The following is a 23,677-nucleotide window of genomic DNA, read 5'->3' as shown; positions in this document are numbered from 1 at the left end:
TGTAAGCACTCCTGTCAAGGTTAAGTGGTTTGTTTTGACCTGCTAACCGCTACATCTGCAGGAGAGCTTGTTCTTTTGAAAAAGAACAGACTTACTGGCAGGATCACCAGGTTGAAAAAAAAGGATATGTAGCACCCTCAAGTGTTGTTAGGCTGTTACAGTAGTTAGGTTTTCTGTAGTGTAGGTAAATTTCGGGCTTGGCTGGCAGTCAAGCCTGTTTGTTTTGATCTGAGCTAGGTGACTCACAGGCAACATCACTGAGACCTCCCACTTCTTTCCAGGACATACTGGAATCTTCTGGGAAGGAAGGAGGAGAGGAAAGGTGGAGCTGCCTGGAGTATTCTGAGGAGTCCTGACCAATCCCCAATTTGAATTGGCAGGGGGCAGGCCTCCTTTAAATCCTCAGGCTCAGCCCTGTGGGGGGGGGGGGGGGGGGATTGTTCAGGTGGAAGCTGGAGATGGAGTGCTAGGCTGTCGTGGCCTTGGAGGGAGCTCCCCAGTCTGGAGAGGGGGGTGACTTTGGGCCTGGGCTCAGGTGTGGACAGGACCTTCACAACACAAGGAAGTGTCCTGGACAGGAGGCATGGGAGCAAGGAGAGCACTGCCAGGCAAGTCTCCAGGGAGGAGCAACAGGTCACAGCCAGGAGGGCTGGTGAGTGACAGTCAGGAGGACTGGTAGAGTGCAGTCTGGGATGGGTGCAGAGCCAGTGGAGTGGACTGTGGTGGCACAGGCAGTGCAGAGGCAGCTGCAGCCAGGAGGACTGGCAGGGCCTGAAGAGGTGGTACTGGGATCAGTAGCCACGTGGGACAGCTAGCATTCGGACTACATTTAATTTTGATACACCAAAGGGGCCGATGGTCCCTGCCTGCAAAGTGCATCTGCTTTGGGCCTGGCTGAGCCAGTGTCAGTCCTGCATTCAGTGCTAGCTGGTCCTGGGAGCGATACTCTCCCAGCAAGTTTTGTGCTGGAGGAAGAGAGAAAATTGTATATACTGGAGATGTATATAGGTTTCAGTCCCTACCTTATCTTTTTGATCAACTGGGCATCTCATGATTACCCTAGCCCTATCCAAGTTTAATTTCCCAAATAAAATACAACAAAAAAAAACCCCAAAGTGCTTGGACTGTTACATGGATTCTGGATGCTTGAGGATTGTGTGCCTGACTGAGCAGGGTGACAGACAAACCACAACAACCAGCAGCCCCTACGAGAGTACCACTACAGATAGAAAGCCAAAAGAAGAAAACTAGTGCAGCCATCACATCTAAGAATTGGTAGGTTGCATTATAATAAATGGTTTACTTTTGAGTTTCATACCAGTTTAGGTGTCACAATTGAAAATTGGCTCACTTGGAAAAGACATAAGTAAATACTACCTTTCCACCACCCTACACCCCAGAATCCTGCTCTGTTCAAAAGAACATCTGTACTGAGGTCTAAAGTAAAATAAATACTTCTAGGTGTGTTAATCTCCCTGGTCCCCCTGCAGTGGGTCAGTGGTTCCCAGTGTTAATTTTGGCAGCAAATTTTGATTTTGTTTTAGTCTTAGGACTAAAATGGCATTTTAGTTTTATTCCAAATTTAGTCTTCTGCAATTGCTTTAGTCGTATTTAGTCGACTAAATCTCCAGTACATTTTAGTCGTCTAAAATCAAATGGGTGTAATTAAATTGTAATTCATTAGTTAGCAATTCTGTACAATGTCCAAACTCATTTTATACTGCTGGAATGAAAAATCGAATATGTTATTATTTATGGCATTGAGATATGAACATGCACTACAGACCAGTGGTAATTTTGAAGTCAAATTTCAATTTAGTTTTAGTCTTAGTCTTTTGACTAAAATGGCATTTAAGTCATTGCAATTGTTTTAGTCGTATTTTAGTGGACTAAAATGGTATTCATTTACTCGAATAAAATGTTTTAGTCATTTTAGTACACTAAATTAACACTGGTGGTTCCTCCCTGTGCCCTAGGTCACTAGGTCAAAAAGGGAGGAACAACTGAAACACGGTGCTTTAAAGAAAAACGCGCAGGGGTGCCAATAACTTGGTGGAACCCTCACGCTTTGAAAAATGGGCTGCGGTTTCCTGCATGAGGAAATGCATGGTGCAGTGATTTCTGTGTGTCTGCATTTTAAAAAAAAAAAAGTGTAGGGACCTTTTCCCTGATGTAATGCAGGCACAGCAGCACATTCAAATGAATGAGCTACCGTGCCTGCACAAACGCAGCATAGATGTGAACCAGGTCTTATGCTGATCATACCTAGATTAAAATGCGATCGGTTCAGAAGGGACTGGCCAAGATTTGATCTAGATATGGACAGGTTTATTGTACCCAAGTCAATCAATCCAGGCTGTCGGAATTTTTATGTGTAATCACTGCCAGCGGCTATAGCCACTAGCAGTAATCATTGTGTTCTGCTAGCAAAGAAGGGGGCCCCCCCCCCCCCCCCCCCCGCTGGCAGAAAACAACTGCGCTGCACTGACACTGACGGGTCAAAGAAAAAAAAAAAAGCGATTTTCTTTGCTGCAATCCATGGTGGAGAGGAAAGAAAATCAAATCTATAGGTTGCTTTAGAGTCTAAAGTTTTGAAAGAAAAGAAACTCCTAAAGCAGAAAAGTAAAAAACAAGAATAAAAAGTATGAGCCCCTTAAAAGATAAATTAGCAAAAGTAGCGTTTGTTGCAATATTTACCTTCAATCCAGAGATTTCCCCCACAGTAATATTTTCAACCCATTTCCTCTCAGCTCAGATTATCCTTTACCCTCCCCAATCTATGACTGGACAGTGAAAAGAGAAGGAGCATCAGGATGAACACCTCTCTCTGTCACTATGCTTTCTCTTCCTATCAGCATGCTTCTCGTCAGCACATGAGCCAATTTGCTCTTTGAATATCAGTCTCTTTCAGACCCTGTACAGCAGGGCTGGTGTGGAGTAGGAAGCAGCAGCACAAATTAAGGACAGCCCCCTGAACACATACCATCTTTGCTCCTCTTCTGCTCAGCTTGGCTGCTGGGAACAAAGGGAAATACATGGAAGTTTTAGGTATGGAGGAGTTTGGCTACTCAATTAGCCAACACTCTTATGTGGAGTTTGAGGAAGTCCTTACACAGGGCTGTTTCTTCTTCATCCTGACTGCTTCTCCTCACTCCTGCCACCAAAATGGTGCAACAAGGAAGCAAATGAAAGCCAAGTATATGCAATTGGTGGGGCTGGAATTTAAGTGGACCGGTTGCTTTGTCTTTCCTGTTTAACTTTAAAAGTAATTGTAAAGTTTTTTTTAATAAACATGTTATACTTACCTGCTATGTGCAATGGTTCTGCAGCCCCGATCTTACTCTTCTGGGGTCCCCTCTTGGTACTCCTGGCTCCTCCTGATGTCCAAGTGCCCCTGTAGCAAGCCGCTTGTTTTGGGGGACACCCATTGAGGCTTGATCCTGAGTCACACTGTGCACGTATATTGACGCACACAGTGCGGTTTTGCCCCACTCCATCACTGAATTTGATTGACAGCAGCAGGAGCCAATCCCATTGCTTTCAATGAACCCAGTGAGGAGGGGGAGAGAGAGTTGTGCCTCTGGACTGCATGGCACTGGATTGAGATCAGGTTCAGGTAAGTATTTAGGGGAAGGGGATGCTGCATGTAAAAGATGTTTTACCTTAAGGCCTCATTCCCACGAGTCAGATCTGCTCAGCAGAGTCTGCCAGCTCAGCGGGAGATCTCTCCGTTGATCTCCGCTGAGCCGGTGGATGACAGGTCTGTCTCTGCTCACTGAGCGGGGAGGGGCCTGTCAGAGCACTGCTGATTCCTATGGAGGGATCGGATGAAAACGGACAGCATGTTCGTTTTCATCAGATCTCATCCGATCCACCAGGACAAATGCGAACGTAGGGCCATACGTCTGATTTTAGCGGATCAGATGTCAGCAGACATTGTCATCGCTGACATCCTTCGCTCCATAGACCTGCATGAAGTGCCCGTTCAGGTTCACCTAAAATAAATAAATAAATAATAATGACAGGCGGACCCGAACGGTCCATCCATGTGAAAAGGTTCTTATGCAGAGAATGTGTTAAAGTTTAAAAAAAACAAAAAAAAAACCCACCACTGTCAGCTGGTAATTTTGTTGACCTATGTCATATGAAGGCTTTCCTAAACAATGCAATACGATTACATCTGATCAAGTAGAGTCTAGACCCATTTGGTTTTTTGGACTCTGACATATCAGATTCTGATTTTGTGCATAAAAGAAAAAAAAAAATCACTTTATACCCAAGCTCCTTATGGGTTAAAAACTAAAGTAATCTGTATCAAGTGTACAGGCCTGAGAGTGAAATACTGGTTCTTGGCATACCCATTTTTTGTAAACAAAAACCAAGAGCGCGCAACATTTTAAAGTAATATTACTTATATTTCTGCCATGTGTTGCATCAGTTTATAATACAGGTCTAGTAGGTGGCTTCATCCATATTGTCATCACTGTTCCCAAAGTCATCTCCATCTTCAAAGTAGGAGGCAATGTAGTCATTTGCCTAAAAGACATAAAAAAAGGTTTCAGGATTTCAGTAAAATAATTCCAGGAAAAAGAGGAATAATGGTTGTCTGTTACGTTAATAAAAAGGGAAAAGAAAGGCGAGTCCATGCAGCACAATGGGAAATTTATAATCAAAATAGCAAGTACAACAAAATAGTAAGTTCTTAAAGGTCTTGACGCGTTTTGAATGAAAGTGTTTGATCATAATAGAGAGATCCACCTTGCAGAAGATCTCCAACTACCACGCATGGTAGTGCATTACTGTGCATTGTGGTGGGCTGCAAAGCATGTGCTTTGGAAGTACGCTGCATTGGAGAAAACAAATAACACTAAAGTGTTAAAACACACCCAAAGCACTGCTCCAGACTATCACCTCCTATCATGCACAGACATTCCAGGTACTGAGATCATGTAGCCCATCTCCGCACCATACAAGATGTTAGCTTATCCTGGTGTTCAAGTCCTACTATTGACAAAACAACTGCATACATAATGTCGCCAGGAAACCACACTTACTAAATGTGTTTCACCGCAATGAGCTTGCTCACAAGGATAGGGTAGGCAAAGGCTTCACCTACCCTATCCCTGTGAGCAAGCCCATTGTGGTGAAACGCATTAAGAAAGTGTGGTTTCCCTGCGTGGAGACTTTGTGTATGCAGCTGCTTTGCCATAGTGGAATAAAAACACTAGAATGAGCTAACACAGGAGCGTAACTTATTTTCCTACCACAGTGTGTTAGCACATGTAACTTTCATTGTGAAAATGTCACCACAAAAGCACCAGAATTACTAAGAGGTAAATAGCCCTTGGTGGGCCCCTGACCATCTGTCTGGACAATGCCGATTGGCCCTGTGCTGATCACATGCACCCTCCAAACCAAAAAAAAAAAAAATTCTCTAGCAATACACACCAAACTGAGCATGTGCAGAGTGCCCCAAGGCTCTGTTCGATCAGGAGATGTACTGAAGACAGTGGAAGAAGGGGAGGATCAGAGAAGACAGGATCAAACAGCCTTTTTTTTTTTTTTTTTACACAATGCGGAGGATCTCAGGTTCCACAGTGAGTTTAACAAGCATACTTTACTGTATGTACAGACTGATTTTACTGTTGTTGGTTTAGTAAAAGAGTTAGTCCACCCTAACGCTAAAATCCCTGCATCTACAGACATCCACGATCTAACACTAACCAATCTAGCCCTGTAAAGAAGAAAATCAGTAAACATACCTTTTCTGAAGCCGATCCGACCCGATCCCATGCTGAGCTGTCAGCTGCGGCTTTGCTGTGGAGGCAGGTGCAGAGGACACAGCCGACAATGGAAGCCCCATAGTAAGTCTATGCGTGATGTTACTTGCCATTCATTTCACAGCCATTGTCGGTTGTATCCTCTGCAAAGCTTCTGCCGCAGGAGGCCGGATTGGATTAAAAAAAAAAAAAAAAAAAAAAAAGGTATGTATACCGATTTTCTTCCTTACAGGGCTAGATAGGTTAGTGTTAGATCGTGGATGTCTGTAGACGCAAGGATTTTAGCATTTTAGCATTAGGGTGGACTTACACTTTAAGGCACTTCAGATGCCAAGTAGAGAGGGATTTTAAATTGGTGAACTAACAAGGTTTTCTATTGTCCATCTGCAAAGAAAAAGGCACCTGCAAGGTTACAAAGCCATGAAAGCAATCCGGATCATTTACTGAGTGATGCCAACTGTTTTTCACTGAACACAAGAAGATCCATATTTTTTCAAATGCAGACAATGTATTATCTTCCATAATAACTAAACAAAGCTGAACAATATATGTATTTTAAATCACTTAACACCCGGGCCCTAGCTAAATGACGGCTACAGCACGGTCGGAGAACTCTGGGAGGGCGTACTATGACTTCCTCTCAGAATTGCATTCCCGTGCACCCCCTGGGGTGTGCACATGGTAGTGTCCATGCTCGCCGGGTCCTCACGTCACAGATCAGGGTAAAGGGACAATCCCAGTGGCCCTTTACCATGTGGTTGCCATAACTGTCAACAAACTGGCGTCATGTCCGGTTCTTTCCGCTGCTCACACCGATCGTGTGAGCAGAGGAGGGAGAAGCTGCAGCGTGAAGCTGCGCAAGTTTTTTTCTGCCTATTCCAAGTGCCCAGCAGTTCCCATCTGTGCCACAGAAGTGCTCTACAATGCCCCGGTGCCCAGCAATGCCCCATCAGTGCCCAGTAGGGATCAGTCAAACACCCCCCGGTTCGGTTCGCACCAAACATGCGAACCCTATGAAAGTCTGGGACACAAAAATGAAAAATCGAAAGTGCTCATTTTAAAGGCTTATATGGAAATTATTGCCATAAAAAGTGTATGGGGACTGGGGTACTGCCCCAGGGGACATGTATCAATGCAAAAAGAAGGTTTTTAAAACTACAATTTTTTTTTCTGGAGCAGCGATTTCAATAATGCTTAAAATGAAACAATAAAAAATGAAATATTCCTTTAAATATCGAGCCTGATCAGTCCCCTTAGTTTGCCTGTAAAGTGGCACATCTGTGCGCGGTTTAGAACAGTGCCGCAGCAAAATGACATCTCTAAAGGAAAAAATGTAATTCAAACTTGCTCACGGCTGTAATGTATTGCCGGCTCCTGGCAATATAGATGAAAAAAATCAAGGGAAAAAAAAAATAAAATTGGAGTGGGTTCCCCCCCAAAGCACCCTTGTGCCCATGATGGGGACAAGGGCCTCTTCCCGACAACCCTGGCCATTGGTTGTCAGGGGTCTGTGGGCGGGGGCCTTTAACAAGGGGACCCCCCCGATGTGAATGGGTATCAGGTACATCGTACCTCTACCCATTCACCAAAAAAAGTGTCAAAAAATAAAAAAACTACAATAGACCGTTTTTGACAATTTCTTTAATAATAAAGGAATTGTCAAAAACTGTCTGTGGTTATTACGTTTTGATACTTTTTTGGTGAATGGGTAAGAGGTCCCCGATACCCATTTACATAAGGGGGCAGGATCTGGGGGCCCCCCCCCCCTTGTTAAAGGGGGCTTCCAGATTCCGATAAGTCCCCCGCCTGCAGACCCCAGCAACCAATGGCCAGGGTTGTCGGGAAAAGGCTCTTGTCCCCATCAACATGGGGGCAATGTGCTTGGGGGACCCCAAAGCACCTTCCCCATGTTGAGGGCAAGCAGCCTGGTATGGAGGCGGACCCCACGCTGTTCTTTTTTTTTTTTTTATTCTGTCATTGTGTTCCCTTTAACCACTTCAATGCACTGATAGATAGATAGATAGAGATATATACACACACACACACATGCTACACTGAATGCACTGTATACAGTGGGTATAAAAAAAACACACCCCTTTTTAAAATGTCATCTTTCTGGGATGTAGAAAATGAGATAGATAAATAATTTCAGAATTTTTTCCACTGTGATCTATAAACCATACAACTCAGTTGAGCAACAAACTAAAATCTTTTAGGTGGAGTAAGAAAAACTAAAATATAATGGTTGCATAAGTGTGCACACCCTTAAACTAATACTTTGGGGAAGCACCTTTTGATTTTATTACAGCACTCAGTCTTTTTGGATATGAGTCAATCAGCATGGCACATCTTGACTTGGCAATATTTGCCCACTCTTCTTTGCAAAAACACTCCAAATCTGTCAGATTGCAAGGGCATCTCCTGTGCACAGCCCTCTTCAGATCACCCCACAGATTTTCAATGGGATTCAGGTCTGGGCCATTCTAAAACTTTAATCATCTTCTGGTGAAGCCATTCCTTTATTGATTTGGATGTATGCTTTGGGTCGTTGTCATGCTGAAAGAGGGAGTTCCTCTTAATGGTCAGCTTTCTAACAGAAGCCTGAAGGTTTTGTGCCAATATTGACTGGAATTTGGAACTGTTCATAATTCCCTCTACCTTGACTAAGGCCCTTGTTCCAGCTGAAGAAAAACAGCCCCAAAGCATGTTGCCGCCACCACCAAGCTTCACTGTGGGTATGGTGTTCTTTTGGTGATGTGCAGTGTGGTTTTTGCATCAAACATATCTTTTGGAATTATGGCCAAAAAGTTCAACCTTGGTTTCATCAGACCATAACACATTTTCCCACATGCTTTTGGGGGACTTCAGATGTGTTTTTGCAAAATTTAGCCAGGTGTGGATGTTTTTCTTGGTAAGAAAAGGCTTCCGTCTTGCCACTCTACCCCATAGCCCAGACATAGAAGAAGAATATGGGAGATTGTGGTTACATGTACCACACAGCCAGTACTTGCCAGATATTTCTGCAGCTCATTGAATGTTGCCATAGGCCCTCTTTCTTCTCGTCTTTTCAGGAATTTGGAGGGACGTCCAGTTCTTGCTAATGTCACTGTTGTGCCATATTTTCTCCACTTGATGACTGTCTTCTCTGTGTTCCATGGTATATCTAATGCCTTGGAAATTATTTTGTACCCTTCTCCTGACTGATACCTTTTAACAATGAGATCCCTCTGCGGACCATGGCTTTTGCTGTAGGATGCGACTAAGAAAATGTCAGGAAAGACCTACTAGAACAGCTGAACTTTATTTGGGGTTAATCAGAGATGCTTTAAATGATGGCAGGTGTGTACTGAATCCTATTTAACATGAGTTTGAATGTGATTGCTTAATTCTAAACACAGCTACATCCCCAGTTATAAGAGGGTGTACAACCACATTAATTTTTTTTATTTTTACTTCCCCCCTAAAAGATTTCAGTTTGTTTTTCAATTGAGTTGTACAGTTTATAGGTCACATAAAAAAGGTGGAAATAGATCTGAAATGATTTATCATAGATAGAATATATACACATACATACATACACACTAAATTGCCTGCAGGCCACTAACTAACTTGTCTAATCTAGCTGAAGTTCTCTCAATCCACACTTATCACACTACATACAGCTGTCATGTAAGCAGCCTTATATAGTGTGGACTTAGCACCCTGAGCCATGATTGGCCAAAGGAACCCTGCCTTTGGCCAATCATGGCTCTCCCAGCAGATCACACTGTGATTGGCCAAAGCATGCAGGTCAGGTGCATGCTTTGGCCAATCCGCAGCCATCAATGCACTGCGATCTCGCAGTGCATCATGGGGTGTTCCGCGGCGTTTTAATTTGCCGAGAATGCCCCATATGTACGGTTAGTTTGCGGATAAACGAACACCAAATGTAGGACTTCCGTTTGATTCGAACATATTCCTAGTGCCCAACAATGCCCCATTAGTGCACATCTGTGCTTTACAGTGCCATATCTGTGCAACATCAGTGCATCCTCATCAGCACTTGTCAGTGCCATAAAAAAAATGCGTAGAAAAATGCATTTTAAATTTTCTTTCCACATTTTCCAAAAACTTGTGGAAAAAAAATGACAATGTTTAAAAGACTCATAATGCCTCATAGAATATACTTTGGGGTGTTTGCCTTCCAAAATGGGGTCATTTTGTGGGCGTTTCCATTGTGCTGGTGCTCCAGGACCTTTAAAAGTGTGATACGTTGTCAGGAAATGGTGTAATTTATGTCCCTGATGGTGCTCCTTGCATATTGGGCCTCTGTATGTGGCCAGGCTGTGTAAAAGTCCCACACATGTGGTATCGCCATACTCAGAAGTAGCAGAATGTGTTTTGGGGTGTAATTGTAAGTATGCATATGCCATGTGAGAGAAATAACCTGCTAATATGACAATTTTATGGAAAAAAAAAAAAAATCTTAATTTTGCAGAATTGTGGGAAAAAAAATTACAACTTCAAAAAAACTCACCATGCCTCTTACTAAATACCTCGGACTGTCTACTTTCCAAAAAGAGGTATTTGTAGTGTCCTGGCTTGTTAGGTCTGGTTCACACCTATGCAGGTTGCAGTTTGCATATTCCACGTGCATTTTGCGTTTTTTTAATAAACATCTTTGAGCCATTGAAGTCTATGGAACCAAAAACTAGAAAAAAAAAATTCCTGGTCCTTTCAATAAAATGCACAGATGTGAACATGACCCATAGGAATCCATGTTAAATGGACTGTAGTGTGTTTCTGCAAAACGGAAAATGCACTAAAAAAAAACAAAAACAAAACAAAACAAAAACGCATAGGTGTGAACTAGGCCTAAAGTGTCTTAAGAAATGAGATGGGCCATCAGTACATCAGGTGTGATCAATTTTCAATGATTGGCACCATAGCTTGTAGACTAACTTTTACAAAGACCAAATAATATACACTGATTTGGGTTATTTTTACCAAAGATATGTAGCAGTATAAATTCTGGCCAAGATTTATATAGAAAAATTACTAATTTGCAAAATTTTATAACAAAGAAAAATGCATTTTTTTTTTCTACAAAATTTTCGGTCTTTTTTTTTATTTATAGCGCAAAAAATAAAAAACCCGCTGGTGATTAAATACCACCAAAAGAAAGCTCTATTTGTGAAAAAAAAAAAAAAAGGACCAAAATTTCATTGTCATTCAAGATGTGAGACCACCGAAAGCTGAAAATTGGCCTGGTTAGAAAGGGGGTTTAAGTGCCCAGTGGGCAAGTGGTTAAAGAGCTACAGAATTTCATTATATTATATATAAAGAAAAAAAAAAAAAAAAAAAGCTTTTTTAAAGAGCTTTTCACTTAATAACTCCACTTTTGTTGAGAAAAAAAACATTACCATCTGGGAGATCTATGTACAGTTCATTGCAAGTGTTTTAAACAAATTTTGTTGCAGAGTCTTACCTTTTTTTATTCTGAAGAAATCCCTGTGTATTTGTGATAAGTGAATCCAATGGGAGTGGTTTCATAATTATCAATCAGCTACTGCACCTGCAGGGCTCTAATGAGGAATGTTGCAAGGTCTGCATCCCTTTAGACGCAATTTCCTATTGAGAGCATCCAACCAAAAGTGACATTTTTGTTGCAGGGGATGCCTAAATCCTGGCTTGTAGCTTTGTGCTGACCTCTGGGGAAAATCAGTGAGCCAATCACACAAGCAGGAAATTATGTTTCTGGGGGGCGTTCTGTACACATTCTGTGTACAGAACACCTCCAGGTAGCCACTTTGCATTTACAGAAAAGTACAGTGCAAAGTACAGTGCTGCAGTTAGAAATGAAAAGGTCATTTTTAATATCATTCAATTTACTTTTTTTTTTTCTTTTTTTTTTTTTTTTTTTAATTTTTTCTTTGCCATTTTTTTTCCCCATGAAAGTCGAGCTACCCTATATAGCTCAACGTGGAAACTCTTACTTATTAAAGTGGTTTTAAAGGCAGAAGGTTTAGGTCCCGCTAAAAATCACTGATCACCATTACTAGCAAAAAATAAAAATGCCATAAATCTATCCCCTATTTTGTAGACGCTATAACTTTAGCGCAAATCAATATACGCTTGTTTGTTTTTTTTACCTAAATTGATGAAGAAATTAGATTTTTTACACATTTTATTGGGTAGGTTTTATAGCAGAAAATAAAAAAGTTTTTTTTTTCAAAATTGATTGATTTTTTTGTTTATAGCGCAAAAAATAAAAACCGCAGAGATGATCAAATACCACCAAAAGAAAGCTCTATTTGTGGGAAAAAAAAAAAAATTTGGCTACAGCGTCACACGACCGCAATTGTCTGCTAAAGTAACGCAGTGCCATATCGTAAAAAAAAATGGCATGGTCATTAAGGGGGCAAATCCTTCTGGTCCATAAGTGGTTAAAGTAAAAAAGCTCCTGGGTGCAGCCCCCCCCCCCCACTTATACTTACCTGAGCCCAATATCAATCTAACAATGTGCATGAGAGCAGCAGTTCTCCCAGGTCCCTTTCTCTCTCTCTCTCCTCACTGGCTCACACAGCAGCAGGAGCCATTGGCTCCCTCTGCTATCAATCACAGCCAGTGAGCCAATGGAGGAGAGAGCAGGGGTGGGACGAAGCCTGGCTTTGTGTGTGAATGGACAATGTCCATTCACAGAAGTGCAAGCCTGCTTGAGTGCCCCCATAGAAAACGATTGCTATTTAGGGCACTCAGCGGGGGGGGGGGGGGCAAAAAGAAGAGGATCAGGGCTGCTCTGTGCAAAGCCATTGCACAGAGCAGATAAGCATAACATGTTTGTTTTTTTGTGTTTGTTTTTTAAAAACTACAACCCTTAGACTCACTTTAACTAATCTTAACAAGGTTGGCCTATAGGGTAATAGAACACAAAGATTTTGAATGAATGGACATTTCCCCAAATTAACATGCCAGTCATTATTGAAAGGACTATAAGGTTTAGGGTACTGGCAGGCAGATAGGGTTGACCAATCCCTGACCCTGCCTACCATTCCCTCCAACAGCATCAGCTGATTCTGTGGCTGAAAGGAAGAATCCTTAATCAACAGGTCTACCTCTGACTAAGATAATTCAGGTAAAAATCTGTACATTACTTCTTCATATTCCTCCTCATCTTCAATCTCTGCCTCAACTTCCCCCTCTTCTTCTTCTTCTTCTTCATCACCACTACCCTTTTTCTTTACATTTTCTTCATCCGATTTTTCTTCATCACCTTTTTTCTCCAGTTCCTGTATCAATAAATTTAGTTTAAGTTTCACTAATTACTCCAGGTAAACTATTTAATGTAAAGTACTGTGCAAAAGTTTTAGGCTGGTGTGAAAATATGCTGTAAAGTAAGATTGCTTTCAGAAAAGTGAGAAAAATTTGCCCCCTGCCTGATATTTTATTTGCATATTTCTCACACTTAAAATGAATCAGAGCAAACTAATTTTAATATTACACAAAGATAACCCAAGTAAATCCAAGATGTAGTTTTTAAATTATTTAATTTATTAAGGGAAAAAAAGCCACGAGGGAGAACCATTATCCACATATAGAGATAACTTGGAACAGTGGTGAACCTTCCCAGGAGTGGCCAGCCTACAAAAATTACCAAGAGCATGACGACAACTCATCCAGGAGGTCATAAAAGAACTCGGAACATCTGAAAAACTGCAAGCCTCAGAGGCGCATGCGCGGCAGCCTAAGGCGGCGGTAATGTCCCCTTAGAGCTCCGCTCCTCGGGATGACAAGTCGAAGGACTACAGGTCCCAGCGCCGGTATAAACTACTAAAAACGGGACACTGCTCATGCCAACACAGCCAGCTACCAAAACAATGGTCCTAAGAGGTACAAAACTAAATTTAAAGCTGGTATTTCAAAAGAAAAAGCTCCACAGACTGATGGCTGGATGGCGGCATCATCCTCTCCCTCACAGCACAGCAGCCCACACAGAAAGCAGTCTCTGCCTCACAGCCAGAATATACAGGCTTCTATGGGTGAGTCAGTTTGTGACCACAAAGACACATGAAATACTACACAGCCTGATATATTTAAACAATTTGAATATATGCTCCAGAAAGCCCTTAAGCAGACCTCTGACCATATAACAGAAATGTTAACTAGAGAAATCAGAGAGCTGGGTCAGAGAACTGCAGACCTAGAATTGAGAGTTGATTAAATTGACACACGCACTCATAATTCTATGACTGAACTTATGACCCTAAAAGAAGAAAACCTCACACTTCAGTCACATTTGGAAGACCAGGAAAATAGAGATCGTCGATCGAATTTGGGTATTAGGGGGATCCCTGAATCTTTTTTTGGACCTGCAGGCAACAGTCACAGTGCGGTTTCAAGAATTAGTACCTGGTATTCCCATTGACAGGCTTAAATTGGACAGAGTACATAGAGCCTTAGCTCCACGCAAATCCAATGGCCCTCCTAGAGAGATCATTACTAAATTGCACTATTACAGAACCAAAGAACAGCTTTTAACAGCCACCAGAGGCAAAGAACTCCTCAGCTTTCAGCGCCATAGCTATCAGCTCTTCATTGACCTTTCCCCACTTATGGTGGCTAAGAGACGTGCACTCAAACCTCAATTACAGATACTCCTTCGCAATCAAATTGTCTACCATTGGGGGATTTCCTTTCGGTCTTCGATTTACACACCTGGAAACTAAATAAGTCTGTCGCTCTTCAGGAGATCTACAATCGATCCTAATTGAAATAGGTTTACCTGAAGAAACCTCGACCAAAGACCAGCACCGCAGACGTTCCACCTCTCGATCTTCACAGCAAAATAAAGTTACAGGACCCAGTTCTGCAACCTCGTCATATCAAAATCTCAATAAGCGTGGTCGTTACGAACATTCACCTCCCACCATTGTGGACTCAATGGACTGACTTTCCAGCTCAAACTAATTCCTCTTACTTGCTTCAGGTTTCCAGCTTCTCATGCTGGTTAAGTTCCTTTAAGTGTCAAGTTCATGAATAAAATGAGCTTCGGCTATATGGTTTAGTTATGATTATAGTATGAGGGAAGAGGAAAAAAGTGATTCCCAAACCACACTCTGACTCTACTTCCTGGACTAATTATCATCCTATATCCCTTCTCAATAAAACTATTGGCTAAAATCATGGCCACCAGATTGAATACTATCATATGTCATCTAATTCATAAAGATCAAACAGGCTTTATGCCAAAACGTCAGGCAGGTGATAATATTAGATGTACACTCTTACTTATCCACGCGGCTATGGCTAGACAGATCCCAGCTTACTTTGTATCATTAGACATAAGGAAAGCATTTGACTCTGTCACATGGCCATATATGGAATATATTCTTGAAAAATGGGGTTTTGGTAATCACTTTCTAACCTGGGTCTCCTCTTTATACAATAATCCTAGAGCATATATTAAATACTCCAGTTACAAGTCAACAATGTTCGACATCAGAAGAGGAACTAGACAAGGTTGTCCCCTTTCCCCATTACTTTTTGCCCTATTAATTGAACCTTTAGCACAACTAATTAGGAATACCCCCCGATATTAAAAGGTATCGAATTAGGTGGTTATCACCATAAATTATGCCTTTTCGCAGATGATATTCTTGTATTTTTGTCACATCCCCATATATCTACCTCTAATTTATTACTCACACTTGAAAACTTTGCTCAAATCTCAGGTCTATACATCAACCCTACAAAATCTAATGCGTTAAATATTTCCTTATCACAATCTGAACTTCAACAAGCCCAAACTTCCTTACCTTTCAACTGGGTTCCGAAACAACTCCCGTACTTGGGAATACAAAATCACAACTTCCCTTAGGGATCTTTTTGCAGTTAATTTACTTACTTCTTCTGAAACAAATTACTGCTCTCATGAAACAATGGGCTTCTCTTCCATTGTCCTGGTTGGGAAGGATTAACGCTATTAAGATGTCAATATTACCAAAATGTATATACTTATTAAGGGTACTCTGCTTTCATTCCTCAATAATCCAGCCTTTTATCCTGCTTGGAAATTTCCAAGATCATTCCCTATATGGTCCACTGTAAATCTTACTCGCTTATATAATTTATCCTCTTCATCCAATATTCATACCTTTCCTGTACTATGTGAAACTTACGGTTTACCTAAAAAAGAAATATTTCGCGATTTACAGATGAAAAATTTTTATGAACCATTACTTAATACAGGTTCTACTCTTAATCAAATGACTCAATTTGAGCGTATTTGTATAAGCGATCCACACATTAGAGGACTTATCTCACTATTATATCATCAACTCAATGTGACTTCCAGAGAAACTCTACCCTCATATGCTATTAAATGGGCACAGGATATTAATCAAAAACTAGATGATAAAGATTGGTCTAATATATGGTTAGCCACCAAAACTTCCTCTAACGGTTTTGCTGTAGAATCTAATTATAAGGTTTTAACACGATGGTACCAGCTAGAATAGCTAAATTTGCTCCCACATATTCACCTAATTAATGGTTTCAGAGGATGTGACATGCCAGGTACACATTACCACATATGGTGGCAATGTCGTGTTGTCAAAGTATTCTGGAAGAACATATTTCTTATGGCCTCTAAAGCCTTGGAAACCACAATTCCTCCAGATCCCACTATGGCTATTCTAAACCTTAAACCTGCCATGCTCACACACACACTCATTTGTTTATCTAACTAAGTACTGCAGCCAAACAAATCATCGCCAAGGCATGGAAGTCTCAAACTCTAATCACGAATGAAGCTAAAACACAGAATGAATAAAGCACGCATACAAGCAAAGATGACAGCTATTGAAGAGAATTTAAAAAAAAAAAAAAAAAAAAACCCGATAAATTTAGTAAGATCTGGCAACCATGGGTTAAACACTATTCCCCCACCGACTCTGACCAATCTTTGTTATTACCACGCTAGGTTGTATAATATATTCACTAAATGAAAGTGTATGTCTGCCGTGAGTCAGGACGCCACCCCGGGTACACCTTTCCCTCTCTCTTTCTTCTTCCCCCCCCCTTTTTACTATTTTCTTTGATATATGCTGTATGTATATAAGAGATACTTGCTCTTTTATTGCTTGCTTATATATTATATATATATATATATATATATATATATATATATATATATATATATATATATATATATATATATATATATATATATATATATATATATATATATATATATATATATATATATAATTTATATTTATTTTCCTCTTTCTGAAAACTCAATAAATAAATAAATACATTCAACAGGAACTGCAAGCCTTACTTGCCACAGGTAAGATCAGTGTTCATCATTCAACAATAAGAAAAAGACTGGGCAAAAATGGCATCCATAGGGAAGTTCTAAGGCCAAAGCCAATGCTCACCAAAAAAGAACACAAAGGCTTATCTCACATTTACTAAAAAACAGCTTGATTATCCCCAAGACTTTTAGGAAAATATTCTGTGGACTGATGAGACAAAAATGTAACTTTTTGGAAGGTGTGCGTTCCGTTACATCTGGCATAAAACTAATACAGCATTTCATAACAAGAACATCATACCAAACAGTCAGACATGGTGGTAGTACCGTGATGGTCTGGGGCTGCTTTGCAGCTTCAGGACCTGGATGACTTACCATAATTGATGGAACCATGAATTCTGAGCGCTACCAGAAAATCCTAAAGGAGAATGTCCGGCCAGCAGTTCGTGACCTCAAGCTCAAGTGCACTTGTCAAGTGCAAAGCAGCCCCAGACCATCACGGTACTACCACCATGTCTGACTGTTTGGTATGATGTTCTTGTTATGAAATGCTGTATTAGTTTTATGCCAGATGTAACGGAACACCTTCCAAAAAGTTACATTTTTGTCTCATCAGTCCACAGAATATTTTCCTAAAAGTCTTGGGGATAATCAAGCTGTTTTTTAGTAAATGTGAGATAAGCCTTTGTGTTCTTTTTTGGTTATGCCGCAGGACAATGATCCGAAACACAACAGCAAGGCCACCTCCAAATGGTTCAAATAAAGCAAAATTTAGGTTTTGGAGTGGCCTAGTCAAAGCCTGGACCTAAATCCAATTGAGATACTGTATCATAACCTTACACAGGCCATTCATGCTGGAAAACCCTCCAATCTGGCTGAATTAAAACAGTTCTGCAAAGAAGAGTGACAAAATTTCTCCACAGCAATGTGAAAGACTCATTGCCAGTTATCGCAAATGCTTGATTGCAGTTGTTGCCGCCAAGGGTGGCACAACCAGTTATTAGGTTTAGGGGGCAATTACTTTTTCACATAAAGCCAGGCAGGTTTGGACCTTTTTTGCCTTAATAAATGAAACCATCATTTAAAAACTGCATTTTGTATTTACTCAGGTTATCTTTGCGTCATAAAATTTGTTTGATGATCTGAGTCATTTAAGTGTGACAAATATGCAAAAAAATAAAAATAAATAAAAAAAAGGGGGCAAATACTTTTTTCACAGAATTGTAGTTGGTATTCATTTATTTTTATCAATTAAAAAAAATGGAAAGTAAATGAAGAGAAGATAAATCTAAATCAAATCAATATTTGATGTGACCACCCTTTGCCTTCAAAACGGCACCAATTCCTCTAGGTACATTTGCACACCGTTTTTGAAGAAACTGGGCAGGTAGGTTGTTCCAAACATCTTGGAGAACTAACCACAGATCGTCTGTGGATGTAGGCTGCCTCAAATCCTTCGGTCTCTTCATATAATCCCAGGCAGACTCCATGCTGAGAATCAGGGCTCTGTGGGGGCCAAACCATTACTTCCAGGACTCCTTGTTCTTCTTTCACTGAAGATAGTTGTTATTGACATTGGCTGTATGTTTGGGGACATTGTCCTGTTGCAGAATACATTTGGGGCCAATCACATGCGTCCCTGATGGTATGGCATGATGGATAATTATATGCCTGTATTTCTCAGCATTGAAGACACCATTGATCCTGACCGAATCTCTAACTCCATTTGCAGAAATGCAGCCCCAAATTTGCAAGGAACCTCCACCATGCTTCACTGTCGCCTGCAGACAGACACTCATTATTGTACTGCTCTCCAGCCCTTCATAAACAAACTGCCTCCTGCTACAGCTATTTCACATTTTGACTCATCAGCCCAGAGCGCCTGCTGCCATTTTTCTGCACCGGTGGGGCGGTGTGGCTCTCGTTCTGGGCCGCACCATGTTGCTAGGACACGGCGCGACCCGATCTCTGTAAAGAGCCCCGCAGCTCTTTAACCATGTGACCGGCTGTGTCCAATCACAGCCAGTCACATGTAAACATGGAGATGCCGGTAATAGTCGCTCCTGAGGCGAGGAGAGCCGATCAGCTGCATCTCCTCACAGGGGACATTCAGACATGTAATCAGGGTACTTGTGACCCCACAATAGGAATAAAACTTTCCCAGAAGAGAGTTTAACAAGACTTGTGGCCATTCATTAAAATTAGAAGAGGTTTAACCTTAAACTACGTAGAGGGTTCTTTACTGAAAGAGCGGCAAGGATGTGGAATTCCCTTCCACAAGCGGTGGTCTCAGCGGGGAGCACTGATAGCTTCAAGAAACTATTAGATGAGCACCTGAATGACCGCAACATACAGGGATATACAATGTAATACTAACACATAATCACACATAGGATGGACTTGTGTCTTTTTTTCAACCTCACCTACTATGTAACTTATTTGCAATATTTACTGACAGAAACTAAGAAAAAAATTTTTTTTTCAAAATCTTTGGTCTTTTTTTTATAACAAATAAAAAAAAAAAAAAAACTCAGCAGTGATTAAAATACCACCAAAAGAAAGCTCTATTTGTGTAGCTTTAACATGCAATTGTCATTCAAAATGCGACAGCGCTGAAAGCTGAAAAATGGGCTGGGTAGGAAGGGGGTGTAAGTGCCCTGTAGGCAAGTGGTTAATGATTGCAGGGGAGAATTTAAGTGTAATGCCCCATATACATGGTCAGATTTTCCGACGTAAAATGTGCGATAGGAGCTTGTTGGAGATTCCGACCGTGTGTAGGCTCCATCGGACAGTTTCCATCGGAATTTCCAACGCACAAAATTTGTGATCTGGTTCTCAAATTTTCCGACAACAAAATCTGTTTGCGTAAATTCCGATCGCGTGTACATAATTCCGATGCACAAAGTGCCATGCATGCTCGGAATCAAGCAGAAGAGCAGCTATTGAGCTTAATTTTTCTCGGCTCGTCGTAGGTGTTGTACGTCACCGCGTTCTTGACGTTCGCAATTTCTGATCAACTTTGTGTGACCGTGTGTATGCAAGACAAGTTTGAGCCAACATCCGTTGTAAAAGATCCATGGATTTTGTTGTCGGAATGTCCAATCGTGTGTACGAGGCATTAGGGTGGACTTCCACTTTAAATTGTTGGAGGAAGTCCTGAAATCAAGGTCACGATTAAAGAGAAAACCCCAATGACGACCCACAGTAAATGATCAACTGGTAACCAAGAAGCACATCGTGGGCAGTCAATGTACACCCAAAGAACTATTGTAACCTCTAGTTTTTTTTTTTGAGCTTTTTGTCTACACCTTTAGCTTTTGCCTCTGCTCACCTAGCTCTTTTTTTCTCCCAGTTACTAAATGTTAATCGCAAACTAAATTTTCAACTTACCTCAATTTTCTTTAGGACATCTACATTGGCAATGGCTTTTTTTTCTTTCACTTTTTTCACACCTGGTAAAAAAAAAAAAAAAAAAAAAAAAAAAAAAAAGGGAGCAGTGGTGTAAACATGGATCCAGTCTTTTTAAAACATATGAAATGCAATAGCAAAATGATGGATTTACACTGGAGCGATTTGGTATGCAATTTGACATGTCAAATCGCATGCCAAATTGGCAGCAATTGCTGACAATGGCACCGTCCAAATCTGTGTGACGCTGCACCTATTCCCAAAAATAGTTTCTGTACTACTTTTGGCGATTTCAGGGTGCAATCTCCATTGATATCTGTGCAGAAATCCACACAGATGTCTCTGAAATCGCCCCCGAAGTTGGGACTGACATGCGGGAATGAAATTGTGTGAGTTCAGCTGAATTCACATGATTTCATTCTCACAGTCAGTATGAACCTAGGCTTATAGAGATTTCATTCTACATGGCTTGTAGTCAGGATGAGATTTCTGTTACTGGAGCCTGACCTTGGATGTCCAATGAAACACTACTCTACTAGATCATCACTTTTGACACAAAATTTTATATTGCAGCTTGCCAGTTCTTAGATGTGGTGGCTGCTATAGGTCTAATTTTTCAGACAAAGAACAATCCAGCAAGCACAGAAACAATCTTATCTTCCTTTTCAACTATAAACTATCAATCACATCCGCATGTAATGGAGAACACCTGTTCATAGTCCAAAATCAAATCATAGTGGCACAAACTTTTTTGTCCCCATTTAGATCACAGTGTATATTTGAGTTTTTGCAACAAATATATATTCCCATTCCAACTTTTCTTTCTGCGATATGAAGTTGCCCCATTGTTAAGTTAACCTTGAGATTACTTATGTTGTGGCCTTTGCTGCATAAATGGGCCAGTAACTTTTTTAGCCCAGGTTCACACATGTGCGGTGCGAATTGAAGCTCAGGTTTCACTGAGAAGATAAAAAAGATAAAAATGTTCAAAGGTTTCTCTGCGTTGTAGCTGCGGGTCAGTGAGCAGGGAGAGGGGGGAGGTGTAGTGAGAAGGAGAAAATCCTTGTTCAGAACGCAATGCATCTGCGAATCAGATGCATTCCCATAGGAGATAATGGGCTTGTAATTTGCACCGCAATGCCCAAAACGCACACTTTTTTGTGCAATGCGCAGTGCGAATGCAACGCACATATGTGAACCAGATACATTCAAATGAATGTATTTTAAAATGTCCTGCGAATTGGATGCGGTGTAAGCCGCATCTAATTCGCATAGGTGTGAACGGGGGCTTATTGTTGGTTATTGTGAACCTGCATAGATTCATTCGTTTGGCAAAAGGCTTCACCTTCCTCCCCAACACAGTCATGTTGGACATTTTGAACACATTAAACAGGTATACCACATTTAACCACTTCCATACAAGGCCTATTCTGGCACTCCTCTCCTACATGTAAAAATTTTTTTTTTTTGCTAGAAAATTACTCAGAACCCCAAAACATTATATATATATTTTTTTTAGCAGAGACCCTAGGGAATAAAATGGCGGTCACATGGTATTTGCGCAGCAATTTTTGCAACAAATGCTTTTTGGGGGGGGGGGGGGGGGGATGGTTTCATGTATTAAAACACTAAAGTTAGCCCAATGGTTTTTGTAGAATGTGAAAGATGTTAAGCCGAGTAAATACATACCCAACATGTCATACGTTAAAAAATATCACAGACTCGTGGAATGGCGCCTGTACTTAAAAATCTCCATAGGCGACGTTTTAAAGTTTTTTTTACAGGTTACTAGTTAAAAGTTACAGAGGAGATCTTGGCCTTAGGCTAGAATTGTTGCTCTTGCTCTAAATGTTCACAGCGATACCTTACATATGTGGGTGCGACATACGCTTTTGCGTGCGAGCTCGCAGAAACAGGGGCGCTTACAATTTTTTTTTTTATTGATATTTTTACACTTTCCATTTTTTTTATTTTTTGATCACTTTTATTCCTATTACAAGGAATGTAAACATCCCTTGGAATAGGGCATGACAGGTCCTCCTTATGGAGAGATGTGAGGTCTATAAAACCCCACATCTCTCCTCTAGGCAGGAAAGACCAAAATAAAATAAAATTAAAAAAAAAAACAAAAAAACAAAAAAACAAAAAAAAAAACAAAAAAACAAAAAAAAAAAAAAACACCGATCTCGCCCTTGCCGGCCGAGTACATGGCAATGTTTACATCTACCGGGCTGGACATGATGTCATAACATTGTGCCCGGGCCTCCGAAGGTCATAGAGACTGCCGGGGACCATCTGGTATGCAGTATTCTCTATGGTGAACTTCCGCCGACGGCGGATTCCTTCTCCAGCTTGCTGTTCACGCGGGCGAGCCTGTAGAAGTATCAGAGGCTGGCCTATAAAAATTAAGCGGCTATGATTGATTGTTCTTGAGGTGTAGGGAATCACCAGCTGAAAAGAATGATATCCGAATGATGCCTGCAGCTGCAGACATCATTCAGATATCTCCACTAAAAGTCCAGGACATCATATGATGGCCTTGGGCAGGAAGCGGTTAAAGTTTATCTATTGCCAAAACTTTTTTAGTTTTGGTTAGAGTAGGGAAGGATTAGAACTCCGGTCAGGTTTTGCTGCTCCAATTGGAGAGATTACATCAACTCCTGTCGGAAAATAATTGTCCCCAGAGCAGGAAATGAGGGGGAATCTCTATAAAAGGCCAGTTTCACATGGGCGTCATCTTGTATAAGAGCAATGTGAATAGCAAGCTTTGATAAAGCATTTTCAGAGCTTTCAGACATTTTTTAAGTTTTTAAAGTACTATTAAGCTCCCCTTTGTAAAATGTTGAAAACCTAATCTTGAAACTTGATCCTAATGGGAACATTGATTGCCACATTAAACAAGCTCTAGCAGGCTTCAGCACCTCTTGAAGCTTGTTGAAAGCCTTCTTAAGCCTGCTAGCAGCTTGCTTAAATTGGCAAATTGGCACGCTCATTAGGATCAGTGTTCAACACTTACAAACTTAAATTGAACAGTACTTTAAAAGCTCAAAAGCTTGCTGAAAGTTCTGCAAATGCGTTATCCAAGCTTATTGTTCACACCGCTCTTATCCAAGCTGAAGCCCATGTGAACCAGGCCTAACATAGAACGAAGTAAAAATGTTGCTGCCGCTTGCACACATATATTTGGCCTCAC

General features: G+C 40.9%; 1 protein-coding gene across 1 annotated transcript in view; it reads right to left on the bottom strand.

Annotated features, from left to right (window-relative positions):
• Positions 1-4,400: 4,400 nt before the first annotated feature.
• The window catches only part of POLR3G (RNA polymerase III subunit G), a 53,037-nt gene continuing 33,760 nt past the window's right edge, over positions 4,401-23,677 (bottom strand). The window contains exons 5-7 of the mRNA XM_073624494.1: positions 20,467-20,528; positions 12,914-13,048; positions 4,401-4,536 (exon numbers count right to left, since the gene is read on the bottom strand). Of these exons, the coding sequence (XP_073480595.1) occupies positions 4,453-4,536; positions 12,914-13,048; positions 20,467-20,528 (281 nt within the window). The 3' untranslated portion in view covers positions 4,401-4,452. The remainder of the gene's footprint in view (positions 4,537-12,913; positions 13,049-20,466; positions 20,529-23,677) is intronic.

Source organism: Aquarana catesbeiana, linkage group LG01 (genome assembly GCF_042186555.1).
Source record: "Aquarana catesbeiana isolate 2022-GZ linkage group LG01, ASM4218655v1, whole genome shotgun sequence".
NCBI classification, from domain to species: Eukaryota; Metazoa; Chordata; class Amphibia; order Anura; family Ranidae; genus Aquarana; species Aquarana catesbeiana.
This window is presented reverse-complemented; position numbering and strand designations above follow the sequence as displayed.